We start from the raw sequence: 14,721 nt of genomic DNA, 5'->3' as shown, positions 1-14,721 counted from the left end.
ACATAACATTGCTGTAATTTTACATATTTTATGAATTTTCTATTTTAAATAAAGGGTGAATTCGCATTGGTCAATATCTTGACAAGGTTCAGAGTGTCAGCGGTTTAGAAGCTATCAATCAAGCTACACCGAATTCGATGACAGTCTTGCCTGTTTGCGAAATACTTCAGATATGAAAATAGTTAAATCAAACTAAAAATCATCGCGAAACATGTTAGAAATAATTCCTTGCTTCTTAAACATTGTTAACTAATTGTTTAGGTCTATTCAAGGAAAACAGTCTCCCTCAGTCCTCGATGATTGGGAAAACACAACTGGATGCCATCATATTCTCTTCGAACATCTAGAATATGACAACTAAAGTAGTTAATTCTTTAATTATTTCAAAATTTTTTCTTCTTGTCTCCGCAAAACTTCTCCTCAGTTCTGTTTGCGTTTCCCTGAATGCGTGACGGAATATATTTCGTGACATTCCTGTTAATTTATGATGCAGCTTCTAGTCAGAAAAAAGTCCACTTTGCCCCAGTCCTTTTTTTACGTTCCCCCGAATACGTGACATAAAATTGTGTGACATTCCTGTAAATTATGTAGCTGCTCGTCAGTGAGGTTGAGAGGGAAGAGTTAAGTAGAGTTTCCTACACAGGTTAGTTCACACATTTGTACAACTTGCGATAAGTTACCCATGATACATTTGTGCCAGAATTATCATGAAATAAGCTCATCATACAGGTCGTTAAGAGAGTTAGAGTTGTTTACCTCGTCTATTGCGTTTTGAGGAATAGATCTCAAATTATGAGAGCTGCATAACTCAATGCTTCTTTTTGATGCAACATGGACTCCAATCATCATTGCTGGACGGAGAGAGTAACTCAACACTAACATCTATCTTGAGAATGTTAAAAAAATGATTATTTCATCATCAGAGGTATTGTATACAAAGTTTCCCAACTCAAAAACTACAATTCCAATCTCCAACTCAACGAAAATCTGAATTCTATAGCATAAGAGTTATCAATTTGGGGTCAGCAAAATGTATTTGTTATTTAAGGAATCGAAGAAATAAGCCTTGTATTGCCTTTTAATTGAACCTACAAAACAATCTTTCGTCAAAATCCGCGGGATAGCGCTGTTAAGACATGCTTTACACAATTTCTTCTAAAAACCTTTTAAAGAGTATATAATTGCTTGGGTTCAATTGGAAATCATTTCGTTAAGTGCTAATGGCATTAGTGAATTTCAAGGGAACAACAGATAAGCATAGGGAAAGAAATTTCAATTGTGTTTAGTTCTCACAGCAATATGATCGAACTGCTCTTAGTCTGCCAACATAACCATTCGTGTCAACCCAGATTTCATGCTGGGAAACAGTTTATCTTTCATCGAGAAGTGAAAACCTCAGTCGCAAGTCATCGTGAATATATGTATTAGTTATCGCTGTAATTATGACAAATTGTCGACATTGTTTAGAAATAGAAATGGCTTTTTACATCAGGAATAGTCAATGGAACCTCAATGATGAGTTTTTTAACTGAAATGCTGAGGGATGAATGAATATGCCGTTTACATTTTCTTTAACCCTTTACACACTAACATCAGTATGCATATTCTCCACACTGTTCTCCATTCATTTCCTAAGGTACTGACAAGGAGAATTTGTTCAACAATCATGAGCTCTGTCAGTGGTGATCATTTCCTTTATTCTTCTGACCTTAATATGTGATTCAGGGCTGATACTGTAAGAAGAAATTAGATGCCAGTCACTCTTAGGGGTCAAAAGGGAGGAAGAAGTTTGGAGTGGGCACATTACTAACTTTGATTTCAGTAAGTCGATATTTTTGGTGTTTGGCTTTCGTTGGATCTGCGTCTCTATTCTTTACATTTAAGAGCGGCAGATTTCAGTTTCATTCAGGTGAGGCAATGTGCTCGATCACATTCAAAGATGACACAGCTTTCATAATCTTTAGTAACGTTTTTTATATAGCTACTCCTTTCGCCATTATCACGGTCTGCTGCGTCAAAGTATTCCGCGCTGTTTTGAGATAAAATCGTGTTTTCTCTCATAAAAAATAAACCTCGGCGATACCGTGCGAATGTGGAAGAAGCAAAAGTGACATAGACTTTAGCAGTGGTTCTGCTCGGCTTTGCATCTTGTTGGCTTCCAGTTTACATTATGGATTTCATCAATGTCAAAAGCAAAGAAAATACCTTCGCACGACATGGGTATCTTGGTATCTTGGTGAGGTAAGTCTCGTAAACACTCATATAGCATAACAGACTCATATACTTATGCAAATATATTAATGCGACTTCACAGGTTTCTTGTTTTGTGTGAATGTAACATAAGAAAGATAGCAAAATCTGATCTTAGCGGCCGAATAAGAAGACATTTTATTCGTCTTGCCAGAAATGAGGGACAAAAATACCAACAAACCAAGAACTCCGATTTCAGAGTTCTTTTGGTTAAACTTGGCTAGAACGTGATTGAACTTAATCCAGACCTTCGGATTTCTTTACTTTTGTTATTAGTTGCTATGTGTAATTGTTTCTCTTATCCTGCGTCTAAACTGTAAAAATGAAAAACTGACTCGGAAAATTAAAAGAAAAATATTTTACAAAGTCTGAAATGTTGTGTTGATGTAACATACTATGAAGGGCTTTCCTTAAGCCGCTTCAAATGAGTCTGTTTCCATCGCAGCTTTGACAATAAATACTAAAATTCTATGCCAAAGTGTTCCGCACAGGAAAACTTCCTCTCTTACCATCTAATAATTCAGTATTGATTCCATTCTTCTTTGAACCAGCTTCTCAACCTAAGAATGATGAATGACTTGTCTTTTCGTAATATTCGGTCCCAGGTCTCTTTGTCAAACCTCCCGGGTTACTTGATCCAGTGCTGTTGTTAAGCTCACATGTGTTACTCTGGGGGAAATAGTTGAATGACACACACCTCATCTCCGAGAGGCAATAGATCATACACTTCCATGAAGATGTCACGTGATATTCCGTGTGAATCACGTGATTTGTCAATGCGGTCTGCACACCATTTTTTGTAACGGGTTGGAAAAACAAAGCATCATCATAATGGATGGCTCGGTTTTCTTTGATAAACGGTGAAAATAACATCACAGAGATAAATGAAAATATAGCACTTAAAGAGTCTATATCACCAAGTAGTATCCGTATTATTGTGCGTCTGTTCAATAAAAGATCACTGATAACATCAAAATGTGGTAAAAAACGAAAAAAGAGCTAACGAGGTGCAGCCGAGTGTGTCACTGATGTTTACCTTTTTTATTTTCTTAGAAACTCGTTTTCGCCATTGTTCTCTCAAGTTCTATGTTCTGTTTTATCAGTCAATCAGAAGTCACAAAAAATCAGCTTTAGTCAGAGTCACTAAGATTTATGCTAATAGCACAAGAGGAGTAACAAGCCCTAAAAATTGTCGAGAAGAAGTCTATAGTGGCTTATGATCATTTTAAAGGCAACCGATGGATTACTAACCTACGCAATATCTCGCTTTCACTTCCAATTCCAAAGCTGTATGGATGGAATGCTAGTTCGTCACATGGTTACCCTTCAACATTTCACGAGGCTTCCCTGAAAATTCGCCGGTACCCATTTGCATTCTGGGTGGAGAGATGCACTGTGAGAGTAAAGAATCTTGCCCATGAACAAAACGCATTGACGTGACCAGGTATTGAACCCAGACCTCTTGACCGGGATTCCAGTGTACTGACTATCAGGAGACTTGTCCACTGTGTCTCCCACATTGTTTGAGTAGTTTTCTTGAAAAAAAACTCGGTCAATTTGGGTAAAAACTTGTCAACTAAAATTGAAAATTCAAATAAAATTTCTCAATACGTGATATTTGGAACTCATACACACCGCATGCTTTCCGATGCTGACTTTATTAGAGAAATCCGTGAACACAAATATGTATCAGATATCAAAAACGCAACGATAAAACTGCTAATTTAAAGAAAAGGACTGATCGCAGGACATAACTGATAAACTATATTCTGAGCGTTGAATTCATTCTTGGACTAGCAGAGTTTTTCATTAAAAGATCCACGCCTGGTTCTCGCTTATGAAACGGTCCGGTTCTTTCACTTACTGTGCAAGTTCAAAACAAATCTGTGATAATCAGCGCCATGTTTGTTGCTGGCCACACAGTCAATTGTCCACTTGGTAGTATCCCTTTGAGCAGTGATTGACAGATTCAGTGTCAAGCCGGATGAGCTGTTTTGAAGGACGACACCATTTTTTACCCAGGCTACGAACGGTTCAGGATAACCGAAAGGCTCTGGACAGACCAGAGTTATAGAAGTTTGGTAATAGGCGTCCTGCACTGAGTGTTTTGCTGGCTTGTATTTCAGAATGGCTAGAATGAGGAAAATGCTGTTATCATCCTTTTTTAATCGCTCTACAAAGCCAACCTTTTACGTTCGCATTCAGTTACAATCTTACTTGTAAGTGCTGTAACTAAGGGCTGTGGACTGGGATTAGGAACTAACAACGAGCTGTTTGTCTACCATGACCAAATGGACACGGACAAGGCTCTTGTGATATCCATTATTGTGCCTTTGATCTACAACTCTTCCTACCCTCCCTCCCTACCAATTCGCTCTTTCCTCTTCCCTCCTCCACAAGGCATTAAGCTATGGAGAAAGACCTTGAAGTAAAGTGCGTCAATTTATGAGCATGCGGAAAGCTTTTTATGGATATAACCCTTAAACTTTCAAGATTTGATGGTTAATTCTCCTCTCTCGCCGCTATATTTTTCCATGTAATTTATTTACGAGAAAATTTCGTGTTAGATCAAGGTAGCAACTTCCTCCTGATAAAATTCGAGTATTCTCATTATCTGTTTGCTGGATGATGTACTGATGTAGGGAGAAGTTACATAAGAAGTACTTCAGAGAGTTTAATTAAGAGGTTAAACTATAAGCTACCTCTGCTTTCGGAATACACCTCCACTTCGCACAAAGTCAGAACCATGCTACTTCCCACCAGTCTGATATTTACGTATCGTCCATTTTTCCTTGGTTTGCAATAAAACGAAGCTTTGAGTAAATTAGCCATCGAGTGCAAGCCACCACACCTCGGATTCGAGTTTCCATTATTTGTCAAACTATCTCCTGACGGATAAAAAAATAACTTCTTTCAGAAGACTTTGCTGATCGTTTAAGTCGAAGGAATGCAGTTAATCAAGGTTAAAGCTATCCTTAAAGCTGGCCCCAAGGGAAACCGTGACGTTGTTTCCTTGAGGGGAAATAAAACTTATTACTTCACGTAGGGCCATTCATTAAGTGTTTTTATTTACCTTCAAACTCTAGAGAATCACTGAAAAATGGAAATTTCTTGACTCGGGGTGGCACACAGTTTTGCCGAGATTTTAAGGTCCCCGACCTGCTCACGTGCAAGTCGAAAGTTCAGGTCGTTGTTTCTGCTATGTCGCACATGATGGTCTGCGGTTTTGTTACTATTATGCGCACGCATGCCATGTGCGCCTGTCGTTGAATGTAAACCGCCATATTTGATTAAACCTTGTTGTGTTGTACTAGTTTGATTCATTCAATTCCGCGAGACACAACAGATTCCCTTGGGAGTTAGTGAGTTTTGTTCGCCTTGAGTATGTGACACTAAGCATGTGACGCGTTCTCCTCCAATATGAAAACGTATTTGTGTTTGGAGGTGTAACAAAATAGTTTATCTCAATAACATGGCCACCATGCTAATCATAAGATAAAGTTGATGAAATTTATTGTACATATCTCAACATAAATTTGAACCAAAGCTATTTTTTCTCTTGTATTTATTTATCCTAATATTTATCAGACTGGGGCAGTTCAGTTACAAGCTGATTTGAATGGGGCCTGTAACTAAGATGAAATAATGAGATGAAATTAATTATATTCCAGGGAATATTTAACTTACCGACACGAATTTCTATGTTGAAAAGCCTAAATTCAGCCTCTACTCTGTTGACTATGAACACCTCTGACACGTGCTGACTCGATCCCAGATTCCCACGCCACCAGGGATCTGTTGTTTTATCTGTATGTGTACAACTTCCTGAGCCCCAGACACTGTCAGTATTTCCATCCACTGCTCGCTCAGGGTAGCCATTATGGGAGACAGAGGACTGAGAAGCTGACTTGCTCAAAGCAAGGTTTACTGATAAAGTACAAACAAAAGTGACCGACTATGCTAGTTGAAATAAAATTTAAAGCTAACATGAACCCACTCCTAACAGCTTCGCCACAGGTAGAACAACTCAAACGTCCATAACCAATAACTTGGATATAGCCTTGATTTCTCTTTAAATAACGGTCGTGATTAGTCAGTTTCTATTCGCCAGTAATGTTGGCTCCTTCTATTCGGTACGTTTGGTACGTTTGTTATGTAAATGTCGTTAACAAGTCGTTTGTATGGTGCCACTAGTTGTTTGTATCTGCTGACAGGGGTCTCTACTAAGTTAGTCAACCACCTCTCCCAACCAGATTTATAACACTTGATTCAGTCCTCACACGACTCGGCTCATGAATTCCGCTAAGGTTGTCAAAACCTCAGTCACCACTACCGACAACATTCTTCTATGGCTACTCTCACCTGGACCATTAGACTGCAGACCCAGATGCCTACCCTGCTACCTACCTGCCTCCTGTTTCACCTGCCTGCCCTGCCTACCTGCCTACCTCCTTCACACTCTCGCTCTCATACTACCTGCCTATTTAATTATCTATCTCCCTACCAACCTGTATTTCTTTCTTTTACCCAACTATTTACCTCACTAATAGAGGTTCTAAAGAAGCTGTGGTGCTGCGTCAGTGGGAAAGTAGAAAAGGCAATTAATTGTTAACAACTGAGTTGAAAACGTAAATTGGCCACCGTAAAGAGTTTAAAGGCTGACGTTTCGAGGGTTAGCCCTTCCTCAGGGCGATGCATTATTTACCTCACTACCACACTTCCTACCTTTCTTGCTATTTTTGTACCCACTACCTTTGCATTTCTTCCTCCTTCCTATTTGCAAGGACGAAGTTCAGAGCCCACCTGTTGGATTAGGATTAACTGACACCTCACAGATGGCCAGCTTCTTGTTGTTTCCCGCTATTCGGATGTTCACATACCGACCCTTGATACCTGGGGTGCAAAAGAAAGACTTTTCCTGTGGAGAAGTCAAAGTGTATAGTCCTCCACACTTTTGGTTTAAGTTTCCTTCATTGTCGAGATTGTCACCTAAGGGAATAATAAAATGTAGAGTTAGTAGACAGAAATAAAGGATAGAACTGACTTGATCTCTCCTTGTTTCATAACACTTTTGATAAGATACGCGTAGGGACATAACATTTTGATATTTTGGTGACAAGATAATAAAGAATCGATAATTATATAATTCACACCATATTCGAGTATCGGAGAGGTATGCACTGACGCTCTGATTAAGACCCCAATTACTCCGTGGATATAAATACTGTCCTCTCCATCTAATATACCGATGGGACGACTAAATGTTACGTTCTGGGCTAAAATAATAATGATAATAATAATGATAATAATAATAATAATAGTTAATCTTTATTGAGGATGCCAACATCACAGAAAGAGTGGTTTACAGAAGGGTCCTCTAAAGGTAACTACAAATCAATATAATTACGTAAAAATGTAAATATAAATACAATCGAAAAAAAAAACAGAAAAACATACATTATATTAAAAAAATTAACACTAATTTAATTAAGCTAGTGCTGCATTAAAAAAAATTAAAATAAAGCTTTCTTGATACCACGCTAATTGATTGACTTAAGGTGGGCACATCTCTTAGGGCTACGACTGGTTTAGGGAACTCAAGCCACCCTCTCATCCAATCAGATTTAAAACTAAAATTAACTGCAAATTAGTCATTCGCGTTCTCACGCGGTTGAAACTATAACCCTGGAATCCTATTGGCTTCTCTATCTTTCCTTTGTTCAAACCAGCCATCAGAGAAGAACTTCTGGAAGACTGAGCGGATGTCCGGTTATCGCTCTGAAGAAGGGCTAACGCTCAAAACGTTAGCTTTTAAGAGTAAATGTCAATAAAAATCACAGATTATCGAAAAAGTCGCGGACACGGTCAAAAATCGATTTGGTTCATTTTTTGCCTGTGGGTAGCCTTATCTAGTAAACAAACGGAAATGGGGTTAGATTTTTTAAATATGCACTTTAACGGGAATAATTTGTTTTAACATTTCCGGGGGTAAATAGCTCAAATTTCACCAAGCGCGATCCTGAAATTATGCACTTTTCGGGCACTTGTCATGCTAACAAAAATGTAACGGAAGGACTTTTCTAGTCATAGAAATATTGAGTTGGACTTGCATTACCGAGACAAAGTGATAGTTTTTGTCTAATGTTATTCTTGGAGGAGCTACGTCCCTATTAAGAGACGACATCTTCGGCCTTTCGAAATTAAGGCAAAGGTGGCCTAGAATAGCTTGGCAAAAATACATGTGGTAGTGTCTCAAAGTTTACAATAACACTACCAAGAAGCCTTGAAAGATAGTTCTTTACGATGTGGGTTTTATTTCTTTGGGACCTTTGACTATCAAAAGATGACCACCAGCCAAATTTCAGTTAAATTACCATGACGCCATAATGAGATGCATAATAACAAAATTAAACGCGTCGGACACAAATAACTGTTTTGGTCAGTTATATCTTCACTGGCCGTTAAAATGACTAGAAACATATTAAAATGTCTATAACTACATTTGATTTTTATATACGGAGACAGGAGAAACAATTTTCGACTTTTGCTACCTTTTGAGAATCACGCCATAATTTTGCATAATTCTACACACAACAGGTTAAACAGTTCAATTGCACTCAAAAGGTTAAATTTGGCACAAAGCCGTTAGTTTCCGTTTACTTCTCATCCGGTGAACATGGATTCGAGCATTTGCATCCCTTCTGCGCCTTCTGCACTCGCCAGTTTCGAATTTACTAAAAATCGTCCAACACAAAGATGAGGTTTCTCAAGCAATGGTGAGCTCAAGTGACTAAAATCCGATACGTAGGACTCTGCTGTCACGCAACGCCTCCATGTAAATAATACACGCACCGCTTTTATAATCAGCAGATCAGTTATTCGTAAAACGTTCAGTGCTCAGTTACTTGGAAGAGCAGGTACACTCCTGGACTAATTGTGTGAGTCGTGCGATGAATGGCTTTTTCCTCTTCTGAGGTGAAATGTCAGAAATATCCAGCCCAAGGTCTATGCACATGTCTCTTAGCCTATCCACTCTTAAAGTTGTGAGTGTACGTTTTTGTACAAGTTAACAGATGTTTAGATCGAAAGATACAATCGGATGTTGAATAGCCACATCTCTCATCACATTTGCACACACTGCAGATAGATGGCTCTCAGCTTCGGCGGAAATTTCGTCCTTGTCGACGCTCTCCATGTCCACTTCTGAGATTTCATTAGCTTTTGCTCGGTTACCAGCGGCTGTAACTTCTAATCGCTTCTTTACTGAAAGACGGCTGAAGAAGCCACTAATCTGCTGCGACGTAAGGACTTCATCAGGTTGAAATCGACGTCCCCCCGCTTGGTCTCTTGCTAGGCTCGTGGTTTTCGAAACTTCCTGTGGATCGCTTTTCCGTCCACTATACTCCCCTTTTTGAAATTGGTCAGTTAAGAATTCGGTCTGTTTCCTTTTAAAACGCACCTTTTTCTTAATTGTCTTCAGGGCCCAACCCATTGGAAGAGGCGGCAAGCCGTCTCTCTTTGATTGTGCAGCAACTTGAACGCTTGGTATTCGACTGCGTCCCTCCATCAGCTTGGAAGAATATTCTCTTTTAGCTTTATCGTAGAGAGTTTCCTGTTCGAGCATCATTTGGTGTTTTCCAGTATCTAGATGTGTCTGGAGGTTTGCAAAGCGACTGTAGGCTTTTACACATCCTTCTTCTGGACACGGGAAAAGCATGTCATCTGGCTTATATTCCCCAATACAGCTTCGATCTTGGTTTTCGCTTTCAGTTAAGAAATTTGCTTTGACAGAGCTTTCCTTAATATTTCGGTGTCTCACAACCTTGAACGTCGGTGCGCCACTTGGACTCTGCAATGGCGAGTCTAGGATTTCCAATTTTTCGGGCACTTCATGACTCCTTCGAACTTGGCCCATGGCACTACTTTACCGGAACCTACATTGAATGCTCTCCACACTCGTGTGTCACTTTCATCGTACTCAAAATTGTTGAGTAAGCTTATGCCCTCCCATTTGATATTAAAGGTGCTTGACGGTTTGGCAGCAACATAACTTGCTTTCTCTCCTGTGGTTTCTTGGCCAGATTCAATGGCTGTTTTGAACTGTAGAGCGTTGATGACATCATTGCCTTCGTTTACGTACCTTCCAACGTACCTTCCCTTGATTGTTGCCGCTTTGCGATCACATACCTCCTTTCCACCTTGAGGGTCCGAAAAGTCGTTTCTTACAAAAGCCACTCCCATGGCATCACTGGCCAGCTTAGCTGAGATGATTGAATTTCCGCTGTGATAACAGCCAGCGTTATCTTGTTTGTAATAAGCTATTTCCAGCTCTGGAATTTCCTCTTTCAAGGTAGTGAGGCAGTCAAGCATAATCGAAGCCACAGTCACACTGTCTTGGGCGCAGCTTTGAAATACGTGAACAGGTGTCTGCGATTCAAAGTGCTCAGAACCCTCTGACCGTCTTATGGCAACACTAATGTGCCATGGCAATCCTCGCTTCGTAAACCAATCTGACTGCGCCTCAATATTTTCGGGGCATATATATCATTGCCCAGTCCTGGACTAACAACACCGATCGGCTGTCGAGTTTGGCTAAAACTGAATGCTTCGCCTCAGCTTGGTGGACTGAACGTAGCTGATGGGCTTTCCAGCAAATGATATCATCCCTTGCCTGTTTGATGGTAAGTTGCATGTCAGCTTGATCTTCTGCTGACGAGAGCGCACTTGAACACTCATCTTCTATGGTAAACAATACTTCCTGTAACTCATAACACTGCTCATATGACTCATTGTGGAGATGGTCGCAGGAGCCCCGAAATTCAGCATTGCTCTGGTCACTTAGCGCGTAAATTCGACAATGATCGGGAACCTTTGTGGCCTCCACTGCATGTACCTAAAATAAAAAGTAAAATGACAAGCGCGTGATTCAATGTATATTTACAAAGCATTGCATGCGCATATGATCGACATTTCAAAAAGATTACTTAATCGATTCTCAGCGTTGTATACATGTGTGTAAGCGTATTACAGTGAATTGTAAACTGTTGTTTCATCAATTAAGCATAAGGAAGACTTATAGTAATCATAGTAAGAAGTTTACTACATTTGCAAAGGCAACGCATAATTATAAAATATGCACCCACCTTGTAGTCGCCCTTTAGGTACTGCTTCGAAAAACGAAGTTGCTGCTTAATTTCCCTCGCTCATTGCTGAGTCTTGCCACAGTCAACAAGCTTGTCTACGAGTTTTTCTATAGCATCAACTGCTTCCATTCCTGATGCTGAAAAGTTATCAAGTCCTTGCAGAGACTTGCGAACAGATGAAGAACACACGGCCCAAACTCTCTGTAGAGTTCTCTTACTCATAGGCTCAAAGTTGGTTTCACAGCAGTATTCTTGATACTATTGGACAATACGCTCTGGTATCATTGTTCTGATAACATTGGGTGTTTTTATGATCTCGCCAGTCGACAATTTTAGAAGTTTTTCCCCGAAAGGAACATCTTGAGTAACGTGTGGACTCGTTATGAAAGAAACAAAATGTTCTAATCTTACAGGTTCAATTCTCATTCTCCTTTTCTCCTGGTTTGGAAGAGGAGCAGCTCTTCCGTGTATCAGGCTTCGCGAAAATCTCGCTTCTTGCTAAGATAAGTTCAATCTCTGTCTCAGCACCTGAAAATTGTAAAAAACGCTTGTGGCTTCTTCTGCGCCACAAACGCCACCTACAATATCATGTAAAGATTAAGACATTCTTTTTCTGCTGGAGTTAAAGCAACCGTTGTCTTTATTCCCTTCACCGACGATTATTACGCTTTTGTTTTTTGTTTACTTTCGTTTAACCCATCACATTTGTTTTCCGTGGGAAAATTGTATTGTTATTTTCGTTCCAAAAGGTTTTCACTGTACGGTTTATATTTGTGAAATTTTGTAAAGTCTATTTCTTTGTTGTATCGTTCTCGTTCATGATGGCAATATATTTGTTTAGATCTTATATGTGAGGCAGAATGAATTGTTTGTTGATCTCGTTACGTGACAGATTATCATATGTCACGCAGAGTGACAGGAACCTGTGAAAAATTAAAATCCGGCAAATCGCTAGCGTTACCTGCCGTTTTGTACGGGACCCTTTTTGTGTGAGACGTCAATAAAACCAAAATTAAGATCAAAGTAGACTAAACGTAACTGAGTTGTGACGCGCTGTAGAAAATGACAATAACAAATAACTTTATTTTACTCATCCCGGCTCAGTAGCTTCAATGAGTTAGCCGGTCGGCCACCTTCACACCAAATTGCAAAGGACAGTATTTCGAAAATATCTTCCAAGCGGAATAACAAGGCCCTATAAAAGATTTCTAAGGTAAGGAACTATTTATGTCAAAGCAAAAATAAAAAGCTAAGTGCGGCTGCGACTCAAACAATGCTTTGCTTGTGTCATTGCAATGTTGAATTTGTTCATTTCAATATGGCGCCATTTACAATTTTAACGAAGTTTGGTTGGTTGGTACATCAAAACAGCGGAAGATACCAGAAAAATGGAACGATGAATTTGAAGACCCACCTTATAAGCCCTCGTGATAGTATTGCTGGAGATTTTGAGAAACTACCACATGCATTTTTGCCACACTACATTAGGCCGGGTTTGGCATGAATTAAATATGGCGAACACGTCCACTGGTAATTAACCCGTGGTTTCGTCAGGAAGGACACGATACAAAAAATATCACTATATCTTGGTAATGGAAGGCCACATGTATATATTTATAGCTAGAGAAGTCCTGCTGTTGTATTTTAGTTCATGCAAGGACGGCCTGAAAACTGCATAATTTAGAGCTCGCAGGCACTCATTTTCGATCATGCAATTAGTATCGGTTTATTTCCGTTAAAATGAATATTTACAGAAACTAACCTCACTTCACTTTAAGTAGTACCTATAGCTACCTGTAGACAAAAAATGGGACGAAATGATTTTTTTACCATGTCCGCGATTTTGTTATTTTTCTTTGATTTTTAGAGACATTCACTCTTAAACTCTTAACGGTGGCCAATTTACGCTATCAACTCAGTTGATAATACCAAATTACCAGATGTTTTGTTATATGATTTGGACCACTCACCGACTCGTATTTCAAAATCTGTCAATCCATCTGCGCCGGCTATAATGTCTACTACATCGACAACGTAACTTGTCCCCAGATCTACACGCCACCAGGGGTCCGTGAGAAGAGTGGTGACTGCACACCCTGCTGATGTGCCTCCAACAACCAATGCAGCTTCTGATTTGCAAGGAAAGGTCATGTTTGCTGGTTGTCCCAATGCCAAGTCAGCTGTGGTTAAAGTTTCATAAAATAGTTCGTTACCTACAGATTCTCAATGAAGCTGTGAGAATTTTAAGCCGACGGGGGCTTGGCACGAGAGAGTTTGATTTTCGCACCAGTCTCTTAGCTGTGAAGTGTCATTGACAGGAATTGATCGAAACAACTTATCTCTTTGACCTCAGAGACTTAGTTTCAGCCTTACAAAAGTCGCACAAATTTTGTACGACATAGACTATTTTGTGTGTGTTTTTTATTTAGGACTCTTGAGACGAGCCACGAGATATGCAATGATTCTCAAATGTACAACACCATCATTTATGGATGGCGAAATGTTTTTCAGATATAGTCTACCAAAACATGTCCACAGTTGAATACCGGGCGATTTTTTGTGGATTGCAGTTTATTTGTTTATACATACCTGCTGTTACACTGGAGACTCCTAACAGCAAAATAAATATCCCAGTTTGTATCATCACCTGTGTTTGAAAGTCAGAAACTATATAATCAACGCTTTAAACTTTTGAAGACGTTTAGAATTTAAAGAAAAATTTTTCTACGGAAGTTTAGTCAGCTCCTTTTTAGGAGAAAACTAACATAGTCATTGTAGAAGAGTAATAAAATATTTGATGACCGAAACTGTGAGGATGAATTTCAATTTTGTTCAATCTCTTGACTCCAGATGTTTAGAAAAATTTCAAGCGCGGGCTTGTCCAACCAAATGCAAACAGAAAAAGTTGACGAAAGACCTCTTGTCTCAGGCTTAAACTGCCCCGAAAATTAATGACAGCGACAAGGTTTTGTCGGGTTAAAATCCAACTAGTTGTAACAAATGCTGTGATCAGAAAGAAGCAGTTGGACAGGTGTACTTACGCTTAAAGAATTCAATATAAGTTGGTCCTCAGTTGACATCGCTGTAAATTTATAAAACAAATGGTCCTTTTAACGCCGATCAGGAGGACCAGTGCAATACGTGATACTTTTCTTTAAACAGATTAGCATCGCGAGGTTGCCTTATAAAAAACTAAAAGCTAAACGATTTTTTGTCTTTACGCGGATCTTCCCATAAGTTTCGTTCGAAGGAAAATGGAATGAACTGACCGAAAAATGTGTGTGCATAATAAATAATATCTAACCCTGACGTCCCACTGAGAGGATAC

At 39.3% G+C, this 14,721-nt stretch overlaps 1 protein-coding gene and 1 pseudogene across 1 annotated transcript; both read right to left on the bottom strand.

The window, feature by feature from the left end:
- Window positions 1-2,308: 2,308 nt before the first annotated feature.
- LOC131778267 (uncharacterized) lies at window positions 2,309-14,586 on the bottom strand. The gene is made up of 8 exons (XM_066166584.1): window positions 14,435-14,586; window positions 13,983-14,040; window positions 13,364-13,573; window positions 7,054-7,239; window positions 5,938-6,177; window positions 4,953-5,138; window positions 4,115-4,381; window positions 2,309-3,098 (listed from the first exon to the last, which is right to left on the bottom strand). Exons 1-8 carry the CDS (start codon window positions 14,471-14,473, stop codon window positions 2,806-2,808), a joined length of 1,479 nt encoding a protein of 492 aa, XP_066022681.1. The 5' UTR covers window positions 14,474-14,586; the 3' UTR covers window positions 2,309-2,805.
- On the bottom strand, window positions 9,317-11,615 carry LOC136281124 (uncharacterized; annotated as a pseudogene).
- Window positions 14,587-14,721: the final 135 nt, after the last annotated feature.

This window comes from Pocillopora verrucosa, chromosome 5 (assembly GCF_036669915.1).
Source record: "Pocillopora verrucosa isolate sample1 chromosome 5, ASM3666991v2, whole genome shotgun sequence".
NCBI classification, from domain to species: domain Eukaryota; kingdom Metazoa; phylum Cnidaria; class Anthozoa; order Scleractinia; family Pocilloporidae; genus Pocillopora; species Pocillopora verrucosa.
The sequence above is the reverse complement of the archived record's forward strand: the minus strand, read 5'-3'. Positions and strand labels throughout refer to the sequence as shown.

What these genes read in the sequence shown, in the direction of transcription:
- LOC131778267 (XM_066166584.1), bottom strand. Translation starts at nt 14,473, where the DNA reads ATGTCAACTGAGGACCAACTTATATTGAATTCTTTAAGC. An exon ending in AGTCTCCAGTGTAACAGCAG is followed by an intron (nt 13,574 to 13,982) that starts GTATGTATAAAC and finishes CTTTAACCACAG; the next exon opens with CTGACTTGGCATTGGGACAA. An exon ending in AGATTTTGAAATACGAGTCG is followed by an intron (nt 7,240 to 13,363) that starts GTGAGTGGTCCA and finishes TTATTCCCTTAG; the next exon opens with GTGACAATCTCGACAATGAA.